General features: G+C 43.8%; 2 protein-coding genes across 2 annotated transcripts; both read right to left on the reverse strand.

The window, feature by feature from the left end:
• Positions 1-553: 553 nt before the first annotated feature.
• On the reverse strand, positions 554-15,348 carry LOC127030158 (putative methyltransferase DDB_G0268948). The gene is made up of 7 exons (XM_050916208.1): positions 15,256-15,348; positions 6,037-6,165; positions 5,633-5,793; positions 4,938-5,151; positions 2,579-2,679; positions 2,031-2,168; positions 554-988 (listed from the first exon to the last, which is right to left on the reverse strand). Exons 2-7 carry the CDS (start codon positions 6,145-6,147, stop codon positions 898-900), a joined length of 816 nt encoding a protein of 271 aa, XP_050772165.1. The 5' UTR covers positions 6,148-6,165; positions 15,256-15,348; the 3' UTR covers positions 554-897.
• A 3,157-nt stretch (positions 15,349-18,505) lies between these two features.
• On the reverse strand, positions 18,506-25,536 carry LOC127030157 (putative methyltransferase DDB_G0268948). Its single transcript, XM_050916207.1, has 7 exons — positions 25,361-25,536; positions 22,679-22,807; positions 22,273-22,433; positions 21,578-21,791; positions 20,035-20,135; positions 19,486-19,623; positions 18,506-18,717 (listed from the first exon to the last, which is right to left on the reverse strand). Exons 2-7 carry the CDS (start codon positions 22,787-22,789, stop codon positions 18,627-18,629), a joined length of 816 nt encoding a protein of 271 aa, XP_050772164.1. The 5' UTR covers positions 22,790-22,807; positions 25,361-25,536; the 3' UTR covers positions 18,506-18,626.
• Positions 25,537-27,305: the final 1,769 nt, after the last annotated feature.

Raw genomic sequence — 27,305 nt, forward strand, 5'->3', positions numbered from 1 at the left:
TTCACTGACCAGCTAACATACAGTGTTCATAAAATTACTACATCTCAACATTCTTAGATTATTACATAGCTCCAAATCCATCATAGTAATTGTAAGTCACTCTCATTAATTCTAGCTTAGAAACTTAAGAGACAGATTTTCAAGTGCTCAGCACTGACCAATGGAGTCAGATTTTCAAGAGAGCTCATTCATGGCCAGATTGTCACACACAGCTAGGCACCCAAGGTGCTGAGATTTCTAGAAAATGCTGTCAGTTATTTTGGTGCCTAAATGGAAGCCAAGTTCTTTTGAAAATCTGTAGCCTGTAATAAGTTCTGTAATTGGCATGTTTTGGGCTGGTCTCTACTTCACTTAATGTGGAGTGCAGACAGTAATATTTGTTTACCTGGTACAGCTCTTTGAGGGCTCTGGATGAAAGATGCCTGTGAAGTATTATTACTATAACCCTACAACATTATTGCTGTTCCTATTTGCTTACCCCATTGACAGGGAATTACATATAGCAGTTGATCTTGCTGCAAGCTATTTTCACTCAGTAGGATTATAAAGCATTTAGGTAACACAATGTTTATTACATATTCCATATATGATCCAATCTCCGCAGCCTTCTGTGTGGCAAAAGGTCCTTGATTTCTTTCAATGCTCGTTGAACGATGGCCAGACAGAACACTGAGCTTTTCCTCTTTAAATAGGAAAAAAACATCCTACGAAAGCCCTTCTAATATTGATACGATTTGACTTGGTGCTTCCATTGTCTCCCATTGAAGAGTAGGGAGCTTTACCATTGACTTTACTAGGATCTTAATCAAATATTTTAAAGGTGATAACATCAGTTATAAGTAAATATCAAAAATGGGATTATTCTTTTGACTATAGGGTCGTTGCTGGATTTTCCATTCATGGCCCCTTGCAGCCTAGAACAGAAACACTCCTCATCCAGATCTCTACCTGGGTTTCATTAGAGCAAACTTCCATGGTCTCCAGGAACCTGAAACAAGAAATAGAGGAAGGGTCACTTACTTTCTCATTGTTTAGAAGACTCCTGTCCTACCAGAGGCAGAGGTGACAGCCAGTTCTTAGCATCGCAACCTCAGACTTTGTCTTCACTACTGCACTACATCGGTGAAGACATGCTATGCCAACAGGAGAGTGCTCTCCTGTCCACATAATCACTGCACCTCAATGAGTGGCGGAAGCTGTATCAGTGGGAGATTGTCTCCTGCCAACATAGTGTGGTGTAGACCTTGCTTTAAGTCAATGTAACTTACGTTGGGTGCTTATTCACCCCCCTGAGCGATAAAAGTTACATTGATGTAAGAGCTAGTGTAGAGAAGCCCTAAGACTTACCTGTCCCACCAAAACCACTCTACTCTTACCAGAAAAATTGATACACAGAAGGTAATTCAAGAGAAACTTCTTATATCTAAAGCAGTTTTAGCACATTACCTGTGCCAGTCACTAACCGTAATTACTAAGGACCATATGGTAGGCTGCCCATACCTGCAACTTCTTTTGGTGTTACTGGGTTTGTATGAAGGGTTGCATGCTGGCTTCAGTCTCAAGAAATTGTGGTTTACCGGGTTTAAAATGGAACTAGAAGCTCAAGCTCTCAATATTTTATTCCTTTGTTAATCAAACTTGAGGATGTCCTAGAAGTAAATACTCAGTATCAAGTACCGGAAGGAGGAAATTAGCTAAGTTGCCTATTTTCCAAAGTATCAAGCTAGACTTCACCAGTGACAGCAATGCCTATAACGGATTCTGGCAGAAATACTGGGCCATATCCCCAGCTGGTTAAAGTCGGCATAGCACTACTGAAGTTAACGGGGCTTTGCTGATTTAAGCCAGCTAAGGATCTGGACCATAAAAAGCCAACGGCTCACAATACTGACCCACAGCAAAGATGGCTGCACCAGTGCAATGACTGCCCCCACCCCCCAGTGTTGGAGGAGTTGTTGTGACCTCACTCTTCACCTATGTCATACAAGGGAGCCGCCCACACTCTGCTTGTTTTCTTAAATTGTTTTTACCTTTCTTCAGTTTTTTGGAGGAGGGATTTTGCTCCTTCAGGGTCGCTCCTCAGAAAGGCTTGATACATGGAGAAGGACTGGAAAAACCCGATCACCCCAGAAACAGACATGGGAATTCTGTCTAAGATCTGGGTAACTCTGCAAGAGTGGGAAGAAACCAGAGCATAGGAGAAGTAAGCCTGGAGGGCAATGGAGCTGTGCTGATTTGCATAAGCTGAGGACCTGGCTCATGTGGATTATTAAGACATGGGGCATGATCTGTTATCCCTTCCCTTTTTGGGGCATTTGGTTATGGGGAAACCTCTTTCATTTGATGAAGAGGCCACACAGATGAACCAGAGAGACCAGGGACTGGAGATGTGTTTAAAAGACATTGGACCAAATGATCTCAGGGCTACCTGCTAGCTTTAAACTCTATGAATCTTTTGCAACCTGCAGTCTCAAAATGAACACCAATGAATGCCGTCCAAGTGCCCAATATTCCAGGGCTCACACAGCCCACAATGCAAGAGATTACATACAATTCATTTTTGTCCTTGTCTTCTCACCTCTTCTTGTCTGGAAAAGGCACAGACTCAAACACCTCTTTATACTCTGCAATGAGAAGATTTACTTTTTCATCTGCGTATTTTTGGAGAAGGTCTTGGGTCTGTAAAGTCAGAACAGAAACAGCAAGAATGTTACGTAAAGCCTTGATCCTCCACTCCATCTGAGCTGCACTCCCTGTTTCAGGGCTGCCTGGCCTCAGGGCCAGTTAGAGCTACACAGGAGAATAATGGACTAATACAGACCCTTCAGACTTTCCCTATATAATACTCACAGAAGTTGTGTGAATCGGCTACATTTGAACAATTTCATTTTGGGTTTAACGGTCATTTCCCTCCCGCAGTTCCCCTACCCACCCACCCTTTTTTCTTTGTACTAGACAGAATCTCTTTCTCCTGTGTTTGTATAGTAATGTTCTTTTACAGAGAATTCCATGAAAAACTGCCCTCTTTCAAAATGGCAGACATAACCTCTTCCATTGTTCTTACTGGGACTTAGGCCATAAGGCTGACCTCAGTTAAGATGCCCTCTATCAAAATGATCACTGACCACCCAATGAGAATGAAGCCACCTCAGGGAAGATGGTGGCCACCTGTGCCATCAGGAGGCAGACAGGAATATTGTGACAACCACGTGAATGGAGACAGCAGCCATTTTTGTTCAGGCTTCCTGCAGCCTTACTCTCATTGAGAGCAATGGGAGATAGATACCCTCCTCAGAATGGCCACCTAACAGAGTGACACTGTGGAGGCGGGGGAAGACAGAAATATAACATGCCTTCACAATCAGTTTAATCTAAAGAGCCCATAGCATTATAATGCCTTTGTCAGAATTCTATGGGCATTATATGGCATCAATAGGGGACAGAATTAATGTTTTTCGGGTACCTTGTCTGAGTCATTTCCTTACTCTAAGGAAGGAAAGTCTAACACTAACTCTGAATGTCCTGGGTTTGTAATACTTCGTTAGGGGATAATTACAACCACTAATGTATTGTATCCCAAGTTATTCATATGTACCCTGAGCCATACCTCAATGTGAGGGTACTTTTTGTTTGGGAATGGGTGTTATGTGATGGAAGCTGCATGAACACAAGCCAGCCTTCCCAAATATACCACTTCACCCAGCACCATTCCATAAGGGCTGGATCCAAATCCCAGTGGAGTCAAACTCTTGCTTACTTCCATGGACTCAAAATGCCAGAATTAAAGTTCTTTGTGTAACCTTAATTTTTCCACCTTGTACATATGCTCTACTATAATACAGTCTTTAAGTTACATGATTGGATACTATTTTTTCCCACAGGACCCATCTCACTCAGTGCGCAAGATGGGCAATGCTCACATAACGTGTAACTATTCAATATTTTTCTTTATCCTCATTGTCCAACGTGTGGCCTTATTTCCTGTATACCCTATTCAAACCCTGCCATGCACAGTTAGAAAACACTATAATGTTCGAGTGCTTCACAAACATTACACATCCCAGCCTCTACCCTAAAGCTCCTCATTCCACCTCCGACTTCTCCCACTTGCTCCCCCATCTCACTCTCAGGCATCTTGTCCCACTCCCCTTGCCCAACCAGTGCTAGCCACTAACATGTAGCTTGCTCTGTGGCCAATTACCCTGTTCTCACTGGCTCCCAGTCCCAGACTCTTCACCCTCCCAAAGCTCCTTGTCCCAATCTACTTCCTTTACCTCCACGACTCATGTCCTCTCTGAATTGAGCCAGGCATGCTGCCTGCTCTGAGGACTGGTGCCCAGCACCACACTGACCTGCAGCAGGGAACCTCCAGCTCAGCCCCAACAACTTCAGGATGGAGCATACTCAGTTGCTGCGTGGGAATGGTGCAGTCACAGTCGCTGGGCGAGCAGCGGGAGCTGTGAAGAGCTGGAGTATGCTTATCGCAGATGGAATCTTTGGAAAATTTAGCTGCCAAACCCTCTACTGAGAATGTTCAAGCTGAATTTTTTCAAAGACTTATAACTTGGCCAAGTTCAGGTGGCTTTCCCATAGGGAAAAAATCAAAGGCACATGCCTCGCACAACCCTTCTGCAAATTTCAAACCGCAAGGAGGAGCTAGAGTTTCTCAACACAATGAGTATAAGAATTTGTTTTGAAATGGGCAAAGGCACTTATTATTCTCTATTTCTGTTTTTTGTAAATGGCTGACTGTTTTTGCTGTGTCAGACAGGCAGAAAGGAACATTTCATCCCAAACGGTTAAGGTTCGGCAAAGTTATAAACAGCTCAAAACAGGGTCTTATATTTGAAAGTGTCTGGCAACCTTTAAATATACTATACACTTCCCACCATATGGAGTGTTTGTTTGTTTTTTAAAGGACTGTTTTCTTCTCCCACCTCAGTGAAGATTTCTGTAAGCCTCTCTGAGCAGTCTTTATAGTGCATACTGAAGTTTGAAGTGTAGGTGCTAAGAGCCACACAGCCATGTGGCTTGAGAACTCGATCCACTTCTTTCATGAACTTCGGCATATCAAACCAGTGGGCAGCTGTAAAAGCAGTAATGAGGTCCACAGAGCCATCCGCAAATGGCAGCTCCTCTGCAGGGCACACACTATAAAGGGAAACAGAGAAGATATTTCAAATGGGAAGGAGGAGTCTCTACTGTGGCCTGACGTGCATGAAACTTATCACGTGTGGATTCTTCTGAGAGGAAATGTGATGTTGTTGAAAATCTGACATTGAAAAGTCTAACTATTTTGTTCCGTTGGAACTGAAGAGTGATTTGGCCTAAGAATGTCAGCCCATGTTTTCAAAATTGGAGCTCCAAAATGCATATTTAGGCATTTAATTAGGAAAGACCTGATTTTCAGAAGTTGAGCACCTGCAGCTCCTGCTGACTTCAGATGCAATCGTGGGTTCTGGGTACTTTGTGAAAAAGCAGGTCCAATATGTTTGAAATCAGGCACCTAAAAATGACTGACCTTGTTTGAAAATGCTGGCCTGTATCTGTCCTGTTCACAAAGTGCTGCTGTGTGCAACGGTCAGCACTCTGGACACACCGAAGGGAAAGCATCCTTTTACGGAACACTTACTGGTAAGAAACATTTGGGAAGGAGGCAGCTTGTTTGGCTTCCTCTATTTGAGCTTCACTGATGTCTGTCCCAACCACCTTCTCAAAATGAGCTGCGAGCACGCGAGTGCTTTGTCCCGACCCGCAGCCGACATCCACTGCCAGCCGAATGGGGTCTACTTTCTGAGGAGAGAACAGACATGTCTCAGCAAGCGAAGCACAAATTCTTATGAAGGGCCAAATCTTAGTCGTCTTTACACTCCTATACACATACACACTCCTAGTCAGAGTAAAGGCTCTGATTCTCCAGGTAATTAGAGTAATGTCTGTGGTATCCTATTGGTTTCACTCCCATTGCATTCTATAGGTCTTCTCCACAGTAGAATTAATAACATGTATTCTCAGACTAGGGAGAGCGTCACTTACCTTTTCTTCCAGGTAGGAGAAGATGACACTTTGGAGATTTTCAGGGGGAGAGAATCTGTATTTCTGATATGAAACTGCATGATCTCGTGCCTCGAACAAACGCACAGCCATCTTCCAGCAAACTGGCACCTAAAGGGATTAGGCAAATTCACTTTGTTACATTAGCCATAAGATCAAACTCCACTAACATCTAATTAACTCCATTAAATATTACTCAAGTTAGGTACTGAAGTTCTAGCCTTTGGAATCAGCTAAGGGCAAAGATACTTCAGTTCAGTATGGGTCAGCAAACTTTGCTTTTCAAGTGTCTTGGTCTTCGGTATAGGTGGTAAATGTAAAAAGCAGAGTAACAGGGGTTTGTGGGAGGAAATACGACGTGGGTCAGTGATGGAAATCAGAAGGGAACTGGGCTATGCTGATTTGCAGCAGCTGATTATCTGGGCCCATGTTTACAGCAGGGCTGGTTAAAATGTGTCAAATTATTTTTTGTCAAAAATATCTTTTTTTAAACTGACTATTTGTCAAAAAGTGTCACTTATACATTACAAAATGTGGCATTTTCTTTTTTTGTTATTTTGAAATACTTTTTACTATACATTTTTTGTTTTTTCTTATTTTCTGTTACCCTCTGTCCTCCCTGGTTTTTCTCCACACTCATTTTTGAAAATTGTCTCTCTCCCCTCTGAAATAACTGTGGGGGTGGGGAAGAGAAAAAAGGGGGGAACCCTGTCCCCCCCAAAATGAAAGTGACAAAAATACCAGGAAAAATAATTTAAAACTTCAAAAACATTTTAGTAAAAACTAAAAAGGGGGCACTTAATACCCTGTAAAATGAGAACCACCTTTCAAATTTCATTCTGTCTTGTTGAAGCTCTTCCACTGTGTAGAAGCAATTTAACATTCATTGGGTCACACAGAGAGCGTAAGAACTACTGTGTAGCCTGTGGTTTGGGCACACATGTGGAAGACTCAAGTTCAAGTCACTGCTCTGCCTGGTTTAAGACCAGGAATGGGAACCTGGGTCCCTCAAATATCACGTGAGGGCCAGTCAAGCAGGAATTCTCTGTGGCAGCTGAATTCCGCAATCTGACAGGATAGCCAGGCCTGAGCTGTTTATAGTCCCAAAGATATTCATATCTTATGAAATAACACTGCCTATATGATAAATGGTATAACCACATAATACAAAGTCACTGGGCATATCGCATGCTATTTAGAAAAAAACCTGCTAAATACAAAAACCTGTACATTGTTCTATATCCAAGGTTTTATCATTTTGCATAATCTCGATACCAGAAATCAATATCATTTCATTTACTGATTTTTACATCCGTCTTGGACAGAATGCAGGTTAAGATACAGAAACAGGTACTTTGTATCCTCCTGTTATCTTGGTTAATAGGCTTTCCCCCCTATAATTAACAATGAAGAAATTGAGCAATAGCTGGATTTTCCTTCTAGGTTTCCAAAAATGTCTTCTTGTGGAAGAGGCATTGTGATGGGTTCAATGCCCCTGGAGAAGTCTCCTGCTGCCAAAAGGCAGCTAGCAATAGCTGCCAACCTAAGCACCTTGCCATCTCTGTGTATATCCATACACTACAGGACAACATTAATCAAAACATCTCTGCTTGTCTCTTCAATGCATCCTGTCACATTTTTGCATAAGGGGACTTCTGTGTAGGTTATTTGTCTCCACATCAGATTTATCTGGACAATATTTGACTCTGAAGTTTAAGTCAGCTAATTCTGCAACCCACTGGTGTGCTATGGCATTCAACCTTGAAGAGAGAAAGAGGGGTTGATATCATTATAAGCCATGTCCACGAAGGATTGTGTGTAGTAGAGGTTGTTGGGAAACTCGTCAGTTATAGCCCTTTACAAAAACTCCTTTGGAAACTCCAGCTTCCAGCATCTGAATCTATCATGGGGACAGGGCGCAGATGAATACATCAAGGAGGATGGGAGTTTAAGACCTCTAGGCGCAGCTACGATGGGACTGGTATCAGCACCTGAATATTACAGAATAGAAACTACCATTCTGTCTCTAAAGGATTTCAATGTATTTCAGTTCTTCATGCTTTTATTATCAAACCCAGAAGGGCATTGACAACAAAACGCTTCAGGAAGCAGAGTAAAGGACAGAGAGACAATTAATTATAACAATTTATAGGAGGTAAAAGTTAGGACTAAGCTGTCATCACTTGCCCTTGTGTAGCCCATTGGACAAAAACATTTTCAGTTAATTGTTTTTCAACCCCTAATTGTGCATTTGTTGGGTCTAAACTTTTGGTGAACTTTGGGGAGCCAAAACACACCCAGACTGACTGTCTCTGCATAATCCTTCCTGAACCCTTTTGAACAAAGCACTGACCTGCAAACTACTCATGACACCCCCTTTCCCTAGTAGCCATTAGCCTTTATCTCTATGCATTTACTTGTTAACTTGCTTTTCCTGTAAAATCTTGATTAATTATGCATGACCATTATCTTTTGTTAATCACTTTGTTTACTTCTGTGTATAAATATTAATGCTCACCCCTAATAAAGGGGCCACACTTAATCTAAAGCTTTTTAGAGCTAAGGATAGTGTGAGCCCGTTGATCAACGCATTGGTGTCTGGTCTCTGACAGAATTGTGTGCCCCATACCAACTCCGCACGAACTCGGGTGCTGGAGAGGTGAGTGAGGACTTGCATTTATTACCTAACAATTTGGGGGCTCGTCCGGGATTCCTTCTGGTGCGGTACCTCTGTCCAGTGGTCAGACCACTCATATATGAATTGGCAAGGCGCCACAGGAGATTTCTCCCAGCCAATTCAATATTGAGGGGTCGTGTATTGGACAGCAGGGTAAACGCCAGTTGGAGGGCTCCTGTCAGACACCATGGGTCAAGGGGACTAGCGTGCCTCTTGAGAGTCCGTTGGGGATTGTAAATAAGTTATAGGAACGAAGGGAAACTCCCAGTACAGACAGGAATGTCTAGGAAGAAGTTGTACACACTATGTGTAAGGAATTGGACTGGGTATACCGCGGTATTGGCCGACCCGGAGATGAGGTGGCCTTCGTATGGCTCTTTCGAACAGGCTGCCTTAAGAGGAGTAAAGAGCCAGATCGAAAAAGACCATCCGGGACAGTTATGTTACTGGCTTTGTTGGAACACAGCAGCAAAGCTGTGGAAATCTTTAAAAATTATGGCAGTCAGGTACTCTCCCGAGAGTGAACCCCCTCCAGGTTATTTCGATGAAGGGTGTAAACCACGGCGTGTTTTGACTCGTCAGCTGGTCCCCTCTGCACCTGCCCCTATTCCTCCGCAGGGGGACTCTCTCCATGTAGCAGAGGGGAATCTGCAGAATCCCAAATTGGAATTTCTGCAGAAGGATGAGGAGGAAATGGAGGGGCAAACCTCGGGAGGAGTAGTTACTAGGCTAATGTCCAAACAGATACAGCAGGGTGCATGCCCCCCCCTGAGGATAGCCCAGAGGATGTCCCCGTCAAATCTCTTGCAAGTAATAAAAGTATAGTTAGAGAGATGCCTTTACAGGTGCACGATCAACCTTATATGGGCAATGATGGACGGTTACAACATGCTAATATTGTGAAATATAAAGGATGGCTAGAATGGGACTTGAAAGAGTGGGGACAGTTGTCAGGGTCTTTTGGGGAAAATCCCTGAAAGATCATAGAACTTCTAAAAAGATTGTTTTTAAGTTATAATCCTACTTATACGGATGTGGATCAGTTGTTAAGTAGAGTTTTGACCGAAGAGGAACGTAGTAAATTGTGGATGGCAGAAAGGACATGGGGAGATAGCAATGCAGTTAATCGTACTTGGATGGATAGCCGGGATCTGGCTGCTGGCTGGAATCCCCTAGACTGGACTCAGCCAAGGCTGACTCAGCTGCGAACAGATCGAGAGCGATTGTTAGAGAGACTCAAGGAAATGGCTCGCCGCTCGCCTAATCAGGCTAAGTTCATGCAGATTCGGCAGGAATCTGATGAGCCGCCCAGAAAGTTCTGGTCGAGGCTATTGAAGGGGGCCCGAATGTTCACTCAGATGGATCCTGAGAGAGAAGCAGACCACCCTACTCTTATTTCATTTTTGTGAATCAGTCGGTGCCCCCTGTAAGGGATTACTTCTTAAAGTTTCGCCCTGGTTGGGGAGGTGAGTCAGTCACTTCAGTGTTGGATGTAGCTAATTTTGCCTGGAAGAAAGAAAGGGAAAGTAGTAAAAAGAAAGAGAAAAAGGAAGAATATAAGCTGATGGCTTTAGCTTTTCACGGCGGTGTTCGAGGCAAAGGCCGTGGCCGTGGCAGGGAATTCCAGGGTGCTCGGGGAAGAGGGTCCTGGCGACCCCAGCCATCAGGAAATTGTTTTCAGTGCGAACAGCCCGGTCACTTTAAACTTGAATGCCCCTGGGGACGCCCAGAGGGTCTGGTTGCATCCGCAGATGCTTACACAAGTGAGGAATACACCCCTGCACCACCAGCTCAGCCCATTCCCCAGGCCTGGATCAACTACGGGAAACAGCAGCAGCCGCAGCAAACTCAGCCTCCTCAATGACGGTACCCCGGGGGCGAAGGCAAACAATGTAATGGTCTTATTTCCTTAATGTCTTTAGCCGGCTCCTTTCTCACTTTCTCCCCTCCCAGCAAAGAGCCTCGTTTAACCCTTTCAGTCCAGGGACTGCCTGTCTCTTTCCTCATTGATACTGGGGCTACTTTCTCTCTTTTAAATCATGCCCCCTCTCCCTGGCTATCCTCTGAGGTTAAAACTGCGACTGGGGTGGAGGGCAACCCACAGTCTCTGGAACTCACTTTGCCTTTGAATGTTGTTTATGCTGATAAATGTTTTCCTCACCGTTTTCTTTTTTCCCCAGCTTGTCCGATCCCTTTGATGGGCCGGGATTTACTCTGTAAGCTTGAGGCTACTTTAACCTGCACTCCTGAAGGGGTAGGATTATTGATGACTGTGTTAGGAGATTCGGCCCCTACTCAGGGTAATTGGGAAACACCCCCCTCTCTCTCCCCTGACCTCACTGACTTGCCTTCAACCCTCTGGGGAATTTCTGACACTGATGTTGGCCTGCTCCTTTCGGCAGAGCCCGTAAGGATTCAGGTGAAGCCTTCCTTAACCCCCCCGTCAGTCCCTCAATACCCCCTGTCGCTGGAAGCCCGGGAGGGCATCCGCCCCATTATCGAGGGATTCATTGCACAAAAGCTAGTCCGCCCTCAGCGCACTCCCTGTAACACCCCTATACTGCCTGTCAAAAAGCCTCCTAAAAAGGACGGAGACCCTGTTCGTTGGCGCTTTGTACAGGATCTACGAGTTGTTAATCAGTATGTGGTCCCTCTTCATGCAGTAGTTCCTGACCCAGCTACTATCATCAGCCAAATCCCCTGGGATGCTGAGTGGTTCACTGTTATTGACTTAAAATCAGCTTTTTTCAGCATTCCTGTGCACCCAGACTCTCAGTATCTCTTTGGTTTCACCTGGGAGGAACAAAGTTATGTCTGGCAACGACTTCCTCAAGGCTACAGAGACAGCCCCACGATTTTCAGCCAGTGCCTCCGCCACGACTTGGAAGGTTTCACCAGTCCGCAGGGATCCACATTGGTCCTATACGTACATGACATCCTATTAGGTAATCGCGAAAAAGCTGCCCTCCGCATCAATGGTAAGGCACTTTTATTATACCTACACACCAGAGGCCACAAGGTAGACCCTAAAAAGATTCAGTGGGTCTCACAAAAGGTCCGATATCTGGGCTTCCTGTTAACCCCAGAGGGAAGACAAATGGACCCAGCCCGCATAAAGACTATTCAAAACTGCCCTCTACCGAACACCAAGAAACAACTTCGAGGTTTCTTAGGATTAATTGGCTTCTGTCGCCCCTGGTTGCCGTCCTGCGGGGAGTTAAGCAAACCGCTCCACCGACTCACTGCTAACCTTGCTCCTGACCCTTTGCAGTGGTCCCCGGACACTATTCAAGCCTTTCAGTTACTCAAGGACAGTGTGGCCTCCTCCATGTCTCTCCGCCCCCCCAATTACAGCAAACCCTTTCACCTTTTTGTCCACGAGAGGGGCGGAATTGCTAGTGGTGTCCTTACCCAGCTGAGCGGGCCCCACCATTTCCCGCTTGCTTTTTACTCTCAGCAAATCGACCCTGTCGCTCAGGGAACCCCATCCTGCACCCGGACTCTGGCAGCAGCTGCCCTGCTGATCACAAAGGCAAAGAGCCTAACCCTGGGTCATTTTACCACGGTTTGGACCTCTCATGCCTTGTCAGCCCTTCTGCGTAGGGGCACAACCCAAGTCTTTTCGGCCCATCGTCAGCAACAGCTAGAGGCCGAACTCTTAAAAGACACTAACCTAATTTTTGAAAGGTGTGGACCCCTTAATCCAGCTACCTTGCTTCCTGACCTGCCAGTCCTCCAGGATCAGCACAACTGTGTGAAAGTAGTTTACAGCATCTTACAGATAAGAGACAACCTGTTTGACGTGCCACTGGACAACCCCGATTGCATCCTCTTCTCGGACGGAAGCTCCTTCTATGTTGATGGCAAGCGTTTCACTGGTTATGCTGTCACCTCTAAATGGGACATTCAAGAGGCCGCCTCACTGCCAGGCAACTGGGGAGCCCAAGCCGCTGAACTCTATGCCCTGGCCCGAGCTTGCCAGTTGGCCGCTGGTAAGACCGTTACCATTTTTACTGATAGCAAATATGCTTTTGCAGTTGTGCATTGTCATATCCACCTCTGGAAGTTTCGAGGTTTCCAGACAGCTGCCGGTAAACCCATTCAGCACCTCCCCCTCATCCACAAGCTTTTGGACGCCCTCCAAAAACCCTCTGTCCTGGCTGTAGTTCACTGCCGGGCCCATACTAAAGATAGTAGCCCCGTTACCCGTGGAAATGCCCTGGCTGACGCCTCCGCTAAGAAGGCTGCCACCTTACCTTTAGCCATGCCCACATTGGCTATTGCAGCCTCCTCCTTTACTCCACCGCACCCCGTACCAGTACCCGCTGCTAAACTACAATCGTGGGAGAGCCTCGGGGCCACTCTGGTCAAAGGGACCTGGCTTATGCCAGATGGCCGAGCCTGCCTCCCTCGCTCCACATACCCCGTGGCAGTTCGCTGGCACCATGATAAAGGGGGTCACTACGGCACGCACGCCCTCGTGAACACCATCGCTCGCTTTTGGTATGCTCCAGGCATTCAACCCTATTGCCTATCAATAGTGAAAGCATGCAGCACATGTCAGCGTAATGAACCTGCTCCACCTCTTAACAAAATTAAGGGTGGAAGACCTCCGCCTGCTGCTCCATTTCAACATCTTCAAATTAACTTTGCAAATATGCCAAAGGCTTTTGGAAAAAAGCACCTCCTTGTTTTGGTTTGCCCTCTGACTTCCTGGGTCGAAGCTTTTCCTACTGCTAATTGTACTGCTGCCACAGTGGCAAAGATTCTCCTTAGAGACATTGTACCCCGTTTTGGCATCCCTCTTGTGCTCGACTCAGATCGCGGACCTCACTTTACTGGTCATGTCCTTGGCCGTTTAAAACAAGGACTGGGCATTTCACACTCCTTTCATACACCCTACCACCCCCAGTCTAGCGGGAAAGTTAAGCGTATGAATAGGAAACTTAAGTTTACATTGGCTAAATACTGTCAGGAAACAGGATTAAAGTGGCCTCAGGTACTTCCCTTGGTCCTGTTTCACCTTCGTACTCGCCCAACCCGCGCATTGGGATTATCCCCCTTTGAACTGCTCTATGAACACCCCCCTTTCAAAGGCGGGGCGCTACCACGTGCTGATGTTTCACTATTGGGAGGGGATCATATGACCGCGTGTCAGTTTCTCTCCCTACAGGCTCGCCTTCGTACCCTTTGGAAAGCCTCGCAGTTTTCCCAGACCGTGCCGCTGGAGGAACAAATCCACCCGTTCCAACCAGGGAACTTCGTCTGGGCCAAAAAGTTCGTTCGTGACGACACCCTCCAGCCAAGGTTTACTGGACCCCACCAGGTTCTTTTAACAACCCAGACTGCAGTGTTCCTGAAAGGACGCAAATCTTGGATCCACCACTCCCACGTCAAGCCAGCCGTAGTGGACCACAGTGACGGACCAGCAGCTCTTGTCACCACTGAGAACACTGCCTCTGACCAGTGGACCAGCTTACCTCTCTCAGACATTAGACTTAAATTGACTCGAAAAAAATGAGAGGACCCTTTATTCTGACAACTGTATGGTTTTTTATGCTTTTTTAGTTTATTTTCTGCTTATGAAGAATGCTGTGTTTTTGTAAATGACACCTACTCTAACACTTTTCAACGTACCAAACACCTAAGGGAAATGGCTAAAAACTACTCCTCTGGCCAGCCACCTTATAATTGGTGGGGAGCCTTATGAAATTGGCTGCCCGGATTTGGGTGGGTTAAAAAAAAAAACTCTTGGTGGGTGTTGTTGGGGCCATAGTAGTCCTTATAATACTGTGTTGCTGTATTCAGTGTGTCCCCTCCCTCATAAACTCATGTAAGTCAGTTTATTCTTTTCCCACTTCAGCTAAAAGCCTTACTCTCTTCAAATTGGCCCAGGCTAAAATTGCCAAGCGGCCCTTGAGATCTTAAAATAGGGTGTAGCTTTTTGATTAATAGTTATCTCAAAGCTACAAATGGAGGAATGTTGGGTCTAAACTTTTGGTGAACTTTGGGGAGCCAAAACACACCCAGACTGACTGTCTCTGCATAATCCTTCCTGAACCCTTTTGAACAAAGCACTGACCTGCAAACTACTCATGACACCCCCTTTCCCTAGTAGCCATTAGCCTTTATCTCTATGCATTTACTTGTTAACTTGCTTTTCCTGTAAAATCTTGATTAATTATGCATGACCATTATCTTTTGTTAATCACTTTGTTTACTTCTGTGTATAAATATTAATGCTCACCCCTAATAAAGGGGCCACACTTAATCTAAAGCTTTTTAGAGCTAAGGATAGTGTGAGCCCGTTGATCAACGCATTGGTGTCTGGTCTCTGACAAAATTGTGTGCCCCATACCAACTCCGCACGAACTCGGGTGCTGGAGAGGTGAGTGAGGACTTGCTTTATTACCTAACACATTTCTTTCACAGAGATTAAAACTCAACCTGACAAACCATGCCAGGCACAACTTGCCTTATGATACAAACCAAAACAAACTGTGAAGCAATAAAAATAACTGTACCTTGTATCTGTGTATGTCACTGAAACAGATGGATTTGCTGCCCAGGAAGCAAGAATTCCTGCCGTAGTTGATGAATTAGCTGTATTCTTTCCGCAGCTTGGGGGAAGCCAGCCAGCCTGTGAAGCTAGAAGTTTTGATTTGTTAGTGCCCAGGTCAACTGAGCACAATCCATTGTTTTAGAAGCATGAGAACAGAAGATTCCATTGGCTGCTGGTTTTCAGCTGAATAAGTATAACCAATCAAATGCATTTTAAGAACTGGCCAGTAAAACTCTCATTTACAATGTTTCTTCTTTTTCTTGGAAAACCAGTGTCAGCTAGACTGAGACATCTCTTTATCGAGATGTGTGTCAGAGAAACAAAGTTTAACTCTGCTGAGTATTTTAGAGTAAATACATTTTATAGTGTGATTTTGATTACTTCTGAATCTTACATTGAGATTTGCATTTGGAACCTTAAATTGAATTAAGTTTGATGAATGCAAAAGGATACTGTCAGGTACTTGTAGGGTTGAATTTGTTACTCCTTTCCTCTCTCTTGGCTGTAAGGTCCCCTAGAGATGTGGAACTGAAAAGCTTTCCCAACCAGTTGCCACACTTGCTATAAAGAAAATTTCTTGTTTCTTTTAGAGCACCTGGCAACATGCCTCTGCTTCATGTGAATTGCTGTGTGTGTAGTGCCAGCCTCCGTGATTTCTATGAAGTTCTGTTATCTCCAGTACGACTAACGCCCAGGAATGATGGATGGGGCATTTTTTAATTCTGCTTTTTGAGAGATTAAACGTATCTAGGGAAGCATGTTACTTTCTGGGAGCTGATAAATTACTTTTGAAATCTGGATGTATTTTACTACATACAAAAGAGAAATTCACTGAAATGAAAGGGAGATTTTCCTGACTATGGGAAAGATTTGGGAACATAAAACATGGGAGAAATATCAATTATCTAGTCCTCCTCCACCCGTTCTAATGGTAGTGTACTCAAATTGCAGCTATTATAAGGAAATTTATATTTCCCACAAGCTTACTTCAGTGTGATCACTTTACATTGTTGCAGCAAATACTGAGTTTGGTTGGTCATTTGGTGGGACAGAGAAACCACTTCAAACAAAATGGGAAAATCTTGGCCCAGAACTCACACTGAACTTTTAGGGATAGAAAAATCTGGTTCACTTTTAAAAAAAATCACCATCCACTTCCCGTCCTCCCTCCCCCACGCCACCTACATCTCTGTGCTTTCTGGTTTAAGCCAAGAGTGGAAGTGAAAACAAATATTGACAAAAGGCTGTTCTTGCTTTCCTGGTCTGGGCACAACCAGGGCCTGCTGGAACTCTGGTAATTATAAGGCTGCACTAGTGAGAAACAGCTAAGAAATGAGTGATTACAAAAGGAAAAGACCGTCAGTCTCTTCTTCTCCTTCACAGCCCTCCTTAGGATCCACCCCTGCCAAATCCGCGTGATTGCTGGCTGAAGGGCAGATGGCACTTCCTTTAGCTTTTTTGTTTTCAAATCACACCTACTTACCTTTAAGCACCTAAATAATCCCACTGAAGCCATGATAGTGAAGTTAATCATGTCGGTAAGTGTTTGCAGGATCAGGGCCCTAGACTGTCAGGTCTCTGGGGCAGGACCAGGCCTTTGTATGTGTGTGTTCAATGCCTGACACAACAGAATGCTACTGGAATATTAAATACAGTCATAATAAACTGTCCGAGAATGTAGTGACTATTGTGGTGTTTGTACAGCACCTGACACAATGGAATTCTGGTCTAAGGACAGGGCTCCTAGGCACTACTATAATACAAATAATTAATAATACTAATAACCACTAGCTTTAAGGATGATCTTCACTTACACTTCGAGCTGGAGGTGTAATTCCCAACTTGGAGACATACCCCTGCTAGCTCTGATCAAGGTAGTGTGCTAATAATAAAGCAACAGCAGCGGCACAAGGAATGGGAGGGACTAGCTGCCCCAAGATCTCACCTGAGACTCTAGGGATGCACTTAGGGCAGCTAGACCCTCCCACTGCTTGTGCTGCCATGGCTGCACTATTTTTAGTGAGCTAGCTCAATCGGCACTAGTGTGGGTATGTCTCCTCAAGCTGAAAGTGTAGACATACTAATAGTGGTGAATGCAGAATCCTGTATGCCTGATAATTTATGCATGTCTCCTTGGCAATCCCTCCATGTAACTGTCTATCCCCTCTTGATAGATGCTTTTTAACTATTTAGTGTCCTTTTGATCTCTAAACTCCCAGCCTGGCAAAACAGCTTTTGAGCTGGAGCCTGGAAGTTGGTTATTATCCTGTAATTGACCCACAGTATTTGACGGGAGGTTTGCCTGTATGTAGCTATCGTGTTGTTTTCTTGGTTTTTTTTCCTGGCAGTCCCCTATTAAGCTAGATCAATACCTTCTACAGGAAAATGTTATAATCCAGTATACAATAACTACTCCTCCCTGACTAGCTCACATACAATGTTCATAACATTTCTACATCTCAATATTCTTAGATTATTACATAGCTCTATGTCCATCAGAGCAATGGTAAGTCACTCTCATTAATTCTAGCTTAGAAACTTAGAGACAGATTTTCAAGTGCTCAGCACCCACCAATGGAGTCAGATTTTCAAGAGAGCTCATTCATGGCCAGATTGTCACACACAGCTAGGCACCCAAGGTGCTGAGATTTCTAGAAAATCCTGTCAGTTATTTTGGTGCCTAAATGGAAGCCAAGTTCTTTTGAAAATCTGTAGCCTGTAATAAGTTCTGTAATTGGCATGTTTTGGGCTGGTCTCTACTTCACTTAATGTGGAGTGCAGACAGTAATATTTGTCTACCTGGTACAGCTCTTTGAGGGCTCTGGATGAAAGATGCCTGTGAAGTATTATTACTATAACCCTACAACATTATTGCTGTTCCTATTTGCTTACCCCATTGACAGGGAATTACATATAGCAGTTGATCTTGCTGCAAGCTATTTTCACTCTGTAGGATTATAAAGCCTTCTAAAAATCTCTCAGCTGTTAGGTAACATGTTCATTGCATATTCCATTTATGATCCAATCTCTGCAGCCTTCTATGTGGCAAAGGATCCTTGATTTCTTCCAATGCCTTTTGAACGATGGCCAGACAGACAGAACATTGAGCTTTTCCTCTTTAAATAGGAAAAAACCCACCCCATGAAAGCCCTTCTAATATTGACATTATTTGATTTTGTGCCTCCTTTGTCTCCCATTGAAGAAGATAGGAGTTTTGCCATTGACTTTATTGGTATCTTAATCAAATATTTTAAAGGTGATAACATCAGTTATAAGGAGATATCAAAATCAGGATTTTTCTTCTGGCTATGGGGTCATCGCTGGATTTTCCATTCACGGCCCCTTGCAGCCTAGAACAGAAACACTCCTTATCCCGATCTCTACCTGGGTTTCATTAGAGCACACTCCCATGGTCTCCAGGAACCTGAAACAAGAAACGGAATAATGGTCACTTACTTTCTCACTGTATAGATTGACTCCTGTCCAACCAGAGGCAGAGGTGACAGCCAGTTCTTCGCATCACAGCCTAACACATACCTGTCCCACCCAAAACATTCTACTCTTAGAAAAATGGATACACAAAAGGTAATTCAAGAGAAACCTACTATATCTAAAGCAGTTTTGTGACCTGTGCCAGTCACTAACCGTAATTACTGAGGATCATATGGTAGGCTGCCCATATGGGAAACTCCTTTTGGTGTTACTGGGTTTGAATGAAGAGACTTAGCCACCATATAGCCCAAGAGATTGTGATTTATTAGGTTTAAGCTGGAACTGGAGGCTCAAGCTCTCAATATTTTATTTCTTTGCTAATTACTCAGTGCCAAGTATCAGAAGGAGGAAATTAGCTAAGCTGCCTATTTTATGAAGAATCAAGCTAAATATCAGACTTCACCAGTGACAGCAATGCCTATAACGGATTCTGGCAGAAATACTGGGCCATATCCCCAGCTGGTTAAAGTCGGCATAGCACTACTGAAGTTAACGGGGCTTTGCTGATTTAAGCCAGCTAAGGATCTGGACCATAAAAAGCCAACGGCTCACAATACTGACCCACAGCAAAGATGGCTGCACCAGTGCAATGACTCCCCGCCCTTTCCCCAGCGTTGGAGGTTGTGAGTGACCCCACTCTTCACCTATGTCATACAAGGGAGCCGCCCACACTCTGCTTGTTTTCTTAAATTGTTTTTACCTTTGTTCAGTTTTTTGGAGGAGGGATTTTGCTCCTTCAGGGTCGCTCCTCAGAAAGGCTTGATACATGGAGAAGGACTGGAATAGCCCGATCACCTCAGAAACAGACATGGGAATTTTGTCTAAGATCTGGGTAACTCTGCAAGAGTGGGAAGAAACCAGAGCATTGGAGAAGTAAGCCTGGAGGGCAATGGAGCTGTGCTGATTTACATAAGCTGAGGACCTGGCTCATGTGGATTATTAAGACGTGGGGCATGATCTGTTATCCCTTCCCCTTTTTTGGGCATTTGGTTATGGGGAAACCTCTCTCATTTGATGAAGAGGCCACACAGATGAACCAGAGAGACCAGGGACTGGAGATGTGTTTGAAGGACATTGGAACAAGTGATCTCAGGGCTACCTGCTAGCTCTAAACTCTATGAATCTTCTGCAACCTGCAGTCTCAAAATGAACACCAGTGAATGCCGTCCAAGTGCCCAACATTCCAGAGCTCACACAGCCCACAATGCAAGAGATTACATACAATTCATTTTTGTCCTTGTCTTCTCACCTCTTCTTGTCTGGAAAAGGCACAGACTCAAACACCTCTTTATACTCTGCAATGACAAGATTTACTTTTTCATCTGCATATTTAAGAAGGATGTCCTGGGTCTGTAAAGTCAGAACAGAAACAGCAAAAATGTTACGTAAAGCCTTGATCCTCCACTCCATCTGAGCTGCACTCCCTGATTCAGAGCTGCCTGGCCTGAGGGGAAGTTAGAGCTACATAAGAGAATAATGTAAAAGCAGCAAAGAATCCTGTGGCACCTTATATTCTTTGCTGCTTTTACAGATCCAGACTAACATGGCTACTCCTCTGATATAGGAGAATAATGGAATAATACAGACCCTTCAGACTTTCCCTATACATAACACTCACAGAAGTTGTGTGAATGGGCTACATTTGAACAATTTTATTTTGGGTTGAATAGTCATTTCCCTCCCACCATCCCTCCACCCACACACCCACCGTTGTTTGTACTAGACAGAATCTCTTTCTGCTGTGTTTGTATAGTAATGTTCTTTTACAGAAAATATCCATGAAAAAACTGCACTCTTTCAAAATGACGGACATAACCTCTTCCATTGTTCTTACTGGGACTTCGGCCATAAGGCTGACCTCAGTTAAGATGCCATCTATCAAAATGATCACTGACCACCCAATGAGAAGGAAGCCACCTCAGGGAAAATGGTGGCCACCTGTGCCATCAGGAGGCAGACAGGAGTATTGTGACAACCAAGTGAATGGAGACAGCAGCCATTTTTGTTCAGGCTTCCTGCAGCCTTACTCTCATTGAGAGCAATGGGAGATAGATACCCTTCTCAAAATGGCCACCTAAGAGAGTGACACTATGGAGGTGGGGGAAGACAGAAATATAACATGCCTTCACAATCAGTTTAATCTAAAGAGCCCATAGCATTATAATGCCTTTGTCACAATTCTTTGGGCATTATATGGTATCAATAGAGGACAATTAATGTTTTTCGGGTACCTTGTCTGAGTCATTTCCTTACTTTAAGGAAGGTAAGTCTAACAACAACTCTGAATGTCCTGGGTTTGTAATACTTCGTTAGGGGATAATTACAACAGCCACTAATGTATGGTATCCCAAATTATTCATATGTACCCTGGGCCATACTTCAACGTGAAGGAAATTTTTGTCTGGAAATGGGTTTTATGTGATGGAAGCTGCCTCGCACAACCGCTCTGCAAATTCCAATCTCTGCTCCAGAGCGGGGAGGAACTAGACCTTCTCAATACAATGGATATAAGAATTTATATTTAAATCGGCAAAGGCACCTATTATTCTCTATTCCTGTTTTTCGAAATGGGTGACTGTTTTTGCTGAAACTTACAAAAATAAATAAATAATCCTGCATGTGGCAAAGAGGCAGAAAGGAAAATGTCACCCAAATGGTTAAGGTTTGGCAAAGTTATAAGCAGCTGAAAACAGGGTCTTATACTGAAAAGTGTCTAGCAGCATTAAAATATATTATAAACTGCTGTCTGCAGTATCTTTTTTAAAAAAAAGAGGATTGTATTCTTCTCCTACCTCAGTGAAGATTTCTGTAAGCCTCTCTGAGCAGTCTTTATAGTGCATACTGAAGTTTGTAGCGTAGGTGCTAAGGGCCACACAGCCATGTGGCCTGAGAACTCGATCCACTTCTTTCATGAACTTCGGCATATCAAACCAGTGGGCAGCTGTAAAAGCAGTAATGAGGTCCACAGAGCCATCTGCAAATGGTAGCTCCTCTGCAGGGCACACACTATAAAGGGAAACAGGGAAGATATTTCAAATGGGAAGGAGGAATTTCTACTGTGGCCTGATGTGCATGAAACTTATCACATGTGGACTCTTCTGAGAGGAAATGTGAGGTTGTTGAAAATCTGACATTGAAAAGTTTAACTATTTTGTTCCGTTGGAACTGAAGAGTGATTTGGCCTAAGAATGTCAGCCCACGTTTTCAAAATTGGAGCTCCAACATGGATATTTAGGCATTTAATTAGGAATGACCTGATTTTCAGAAGTTGAGCACCTGCAGCTCCTGCTGACTTCAGATGCAGTCATGAGTTCTGGGTACTTTGTGAAAAAGCAGGTCCAATATGTTTGAAATCAGGCACCTAAAAATGACTGACCTTGTTTGAAAATGCTGGCCTGTATCTGTCCTGTTCACAAAGTGCTGCTGTGTGCAACGGTCAGCACTCTGGACACACCGAAGGGAAAGCATCCTTTTACGGAACACTTACTGGTAAGAAACATTTGGGAAGGAGGCAGCTTTTTTGGCTGCTTCTATTTGAGCTTCACTGATATCTGTTCCAACCACTTTCTCAAAACGAGCTGCGAGCACGCGAGTGCTTTGTCCCGACCCGCAGCCGACATCCACTGCCAGCCGAATCGGGTCTACTTTCTGAGGAGAGAACAGACATGTCTCAGCAAGCGAAGCATAAATTCTTATGAAGAGTCAAATCTTAGTCCTCTTTACAACCTTACACACATACACAATCCTAGTCACAGAATAAAGGCTCTGATTCTCCAGGTAATTAGAGTAATGTCTGTGGTATCCTATTGGTTTCACTCCCATTGCATTCTATAGGTCTTCTCCACAGTAGAATTAATAACATGTATTCTCAGACTAGGGAGAGTGTCACTTACCTTTTCTTCCAGGTAGGAGAAGATGACACTTTGGAGATTTTCAGAGGGAGAGAATCTGTATTTCTGATAGGAATCTGCATTGTACTGTGTATCTAACGAACGCACAGCCATGTTCCAGGAAACTGGTACCTATGGGGATTAGGCAAATTCACTTTGTTACATTAGCTATAAGGTGAAACTCCACTGGCTATGTAATCATAATACTTCTTATAGGATCAAAGGTATAACCAATTAAATATTAGTCACATTAGGTACTGAAGTTCTAGCCCTTGGAATCAGCTAAGGGCAAAGATACTTCATGTTCAGTATGGGTCAGTGAACTTTGCTTTTTAAGTGTCTTGGTCTTGGGTATAGGTCGTAAACGTAAAAAGCAGAGTAACAGGGATTTGTGAGAGGGCCAGATCATCTAGTGCTGGAAATCAGAAGGGAAATGAGCTATGCTGATTTGCATCAGCTAATTATCTGGACCTATGTTTACAGCAGGTCAAGATTTAAAAAAAGATAGTAAAAATAACCTTTTTTAAAATTGACGATTTGTCCAAAAACAGTAACTCAAACATTGGAAAAATGTGACATTTCTTTTTTTTTGCCATTTTAAAATACCTTTTACCATTTGTTTATTTTATTTTAATTCTCCTCACTCATTTTTTAAAAAATTGTCTCCTTCCCCTCTGAAATAACTGTAAGGGTGGGGAAGAGAAAAAAGGGAGACAACCCTCCAAACATGAAAGTGACAAAAATACCAGGAAAAATAATTTAAAACTTCAAAAACACTTCAGTAAAAACTAAAAAGGGGGCACTTAATACCCTGTAAAATGAGAACCACCTTTCAAATTTCATTCTGTCTTGTTGAAGCTCTTCCACTGTGTAGAAGCAATTTAACATTCATAGGCCCACACAGAGAGCATAAGAACTACTGTGTAGCCTGGTGGTTTGGGCACACACGTGGGAGACCCCAGTTCACATCTCTGCTCTGCCTAATTTTAAACCAGGGATGGGAACCAAGTCCCTGAAATACCAGGTGAAGACCAGTCAAGCAGGAATTCTCTGTGGCAGCTGAGTTCTGCAATCTGACAGGATAGCCAGGCCTGAATCATTCATAGTCCCAAAGATATTCATATCTTATGAAATAACACTGCCTATATGATCAATGGTAAAACCACATAATGTCACTGAGCATATCACAAGCTATTTAGAAAAAAAAATCTGCCGAATAAAAAAACCTGTACATTATGCAAAATGATAAAACCTTGGATATAGAACAATCTCACTTCTTTTACGGATTTTTACATCCGTCTTAGGTAGAATGCAGGATAAGATACAGAAATAGATATTGTGTATCCTCCCCTGTTATTAGGCTTTTTCCCCCCCAATAACTTACAATGAAGAAATTTAGCAATAGCTGGATTTTCCTTCTGGGCTGCCAAAAAAATGTCTTCCTGTGGAAGGGGCATTGCGATGGGTTCAATCATGGCTGGCTTCAGGGGTTTTGCCGCCCCAACAGCCAAAAAAAAAAAAAAAAAAAAAAAAGCTGCCATTGCGATCTGCGGCAATTCAGCGGGAGGCCCTTGCTCCGAGTGGGAGTGAGGGACCCTCTGCCGAATTGCCGCCGAATACCTGAAAGTGCCGCCCTGCTGCGCAGTTGCCGCCCCAAGCACCTGCTTGATAAGCTGGTGCCTGGAGCTGGCGCTGGGTTCAATGCCCCTGGAGAAGTCTGCTGCCAAAAGGCAGCTAGCAATAGCTGCCAACCAAAGTACCTTGACATCTCTGTGTACATCCATGCACTATAAGACAGCATTAATCAAAACATCTTTGCTTGTCTCTTCAATGCATCCTGTCACATTTTTGCATAAGGGGACTCCTGGGTAGGTTATTTGCCTCCACATCAGATTTATCTGGACAATATTTGACTCTGAAATTTAAGTCAGCTAATTCTGCAACCCACTGGTGTGCTATGGCATTCAGCCTTGCAGAGAGAAAAAGGGATTGATAGCATTATAAATAGGGTGACCAGACAGCAAGTGTGAAAAATCAGGACAGGGGTGGGGGGTAATAGGAGCCTATATCAGAAAAAGACCCAAAAATTTTATAGGACTGTCCCTATAAAATCAGCATATGTGGTCACCCTAATTATAAGCCATGTCCATGAAGGATTGTGTGTAGTAGAGGTTGTCAGGAAACTCGTCAGTTACAGCCCTTTACAAAAACTCCTTTGGAAACTCCAGCTTCCAGCATCTGAATCTGTCATGGAGACGGGGCGCAGATGAATACATCAAAGAGGACAGGAGTTTAAGACCTTAGCACAGCTACGATGGGACTGGTATCAGCACCTGAATATTATAGAATAGAAACTACCATTCTGTCTCTAAAGGATTTCAATATATTTCAGTTCTTCGTGCTTTTATTATCAAACCTACAAGGGCATTGAAAGAAAAACACTTCAGAAAGCAGAGTAAAGGACAGAGAGACACTGAATGATAACCATTTATAGGAGGTAAAAGTTAGGGCTGAGCCATCATCACTTGCCCCTGTGTAGCCCACTGGCCAAAAACATTTTCAGTCAATTGTTTTCCATCCCCAAATCATGCATTTCTTTCACAGAGATTAAAACTTCTCAACCTGACAAGCTCTGCCAGGCACAAGTTAGCATATGATAAACAGTAGCAATAAAAAGAAATGTACCTTGTATCTGTGTATGTCACTGAAACCAGAAACGGAGGGACTCCCTGCCCAGGAAGCAAGAACTCCTGCTACAGCTGATGATTTAGCTGTATTCTTTCCGCAGCTTGGGAGAAACCAGCCTGAGAACCCGGAAGCTTCGACTTGCTAGTGACCAGATCAACCGAGCACAATTCACTGCTTTAGAAACGTGAGAACGGAAGATTCTATTGGCTGCTGGTTTTCAGCTGAATAAATATAACCAATCAAATGCATTTTAAGAACTGGCCAGTAGAACTCTCATTTACAATGTTTCTTATCTTTCTTGGAAAGCTGCTGCCGCTTATCAAGAGGTGTGTCCATGGAACAAGAAATTTAATCTTGCCGAGGATTTTAGGATTAGGCTTCATAGCGTCATTTTGACTACTTCTGAATCTTACCGTGAGATTTACATTTAGAACCTTAAATCGAATTAAGTTTGATGAATGCAAAAGGATATTTGTGGGGTTTAATTGCTTTTCTTTCCCCCTCTCTTGGCTGTAAGGGTCCCCTAGAGATGTGGAACTGAAAAGCTTTCCCAACCAGTTGCCACACTTTCTATACGGAAACGTCCTTGTTTCTTCTGAAGCACCTGGCAACATGCCTCTGCTTCATGTGAATTGCTGCGTGTGTAGTGCCAGCCTCCGTGATTCGTTATCTCCAGTATGACTAACGCCCAGGAATCATGGATGGGGCATTTTTTTTATTCTGCTCTTTAGGAGATTAAACCTATCTAGGGAAGCATGTTACTTTCTGGGAGTGGGTAGATTACTTTTCAAATCTGGATGTATTTTACTATACACAAAAATAAATTTATTGAAACGAAAGGGAGATTTTCCTGACTATGGGAAAGATTTGAGAACATAAATCATAAGCGAAATGTCATTGTTGCAGCAAATAACTGAGTTTGGTTGATCATTTGGTGGGACAGAGAAACCACCTCAAACAAAATGAGAACCAGCTCTTAGCCGAGAACTCACACTGAATTTGAACTTTTAGGCATAGAAAAAGTCTGGTTCACTTTAACCCTCCCTCCCACCCCCCCAAATCTCCGTGCTTTCCTGTTTAAGCCAAGAGTGGAAGTGAAAACAAATATTGACAAAAGGCTGTTCTTGCTTTCCTGGTCTGGGCATAACCGGAGCCTGCTGGAACTCTGGTAATTATAAGGCTGCACTAGTGACAAACAGCTAACAAATGAGCGGTTACAAAAGGAAAAGACCGTCAGTCTCTTCTTCTCCTTCACATCCCTCCATAGGATCCACCCTTGCCAAATCCGCCAGTGATTGCTGGCTGAAGGGCAGATGGCACTTCCTTTAGCTTTTTTGTTTTCAGATCACACCTACTTACCTTTAAATGCATAAATAATCCATGTTAGTGAAGTTAATCATGTCGGTAAGTGTTTGCAGGATCAGGGCCCTAGACTGTCAGGTCTCTGGGGCAGGACCAGGCCTTCGTATGTGTGTGTTCAATGCTTGGCAGAACAGGATGCTACAGGAATATTAAATACAGTCATAATAAACTGTCCGAGAATGTAGTGACTATTGTTCTGTGTTTGTACAGCATCTGACACAATGGAATTCTGGTCTAAGGGCAGGGCTCCTAGGCACTACAATAATACAAATAATTAATAATACTAATAACCACTAGCTTTAAGGATGATCTTCACTGTATGGGGGTGAGTTTCACCCTTAGGTTATGTATACACTTTGAGCTGGAGGGGTAATCCCCAGCTTGGAGACATACCCCTGCTAGCTCTGATTGAGGAAGCGCGCTAAGAATAAAGCAACAGCAGCAACACGAGGAGTGGGAGGGACTAGCTGCCCCAAGATCCCACCTGAGAGTCTAGGGACACACTTGGGGCAGCTAGTCCCTTCCACTGCTTGTGCTGCCACGGCTGCACTATTTTTAGTGAGGTAGCTCAATCGGAGTC

The sequence above is a fragment of the Gopherus flavomarginatus genome, chromosome 10 (assembly GCF_025201925.1).
Source record: "Gopherus flavomarginatus isolate rGopFla2 chromosome 10, rGopFla2.mat.asm, whole genome shotgun sequence".
Classification (NCBI taxonomy): domain Eukaryota; kingdom Metazoa; phylum Chordata; order Testudines; family Testudinidae; genus Gopherus; species Gopherus flavomarginatus.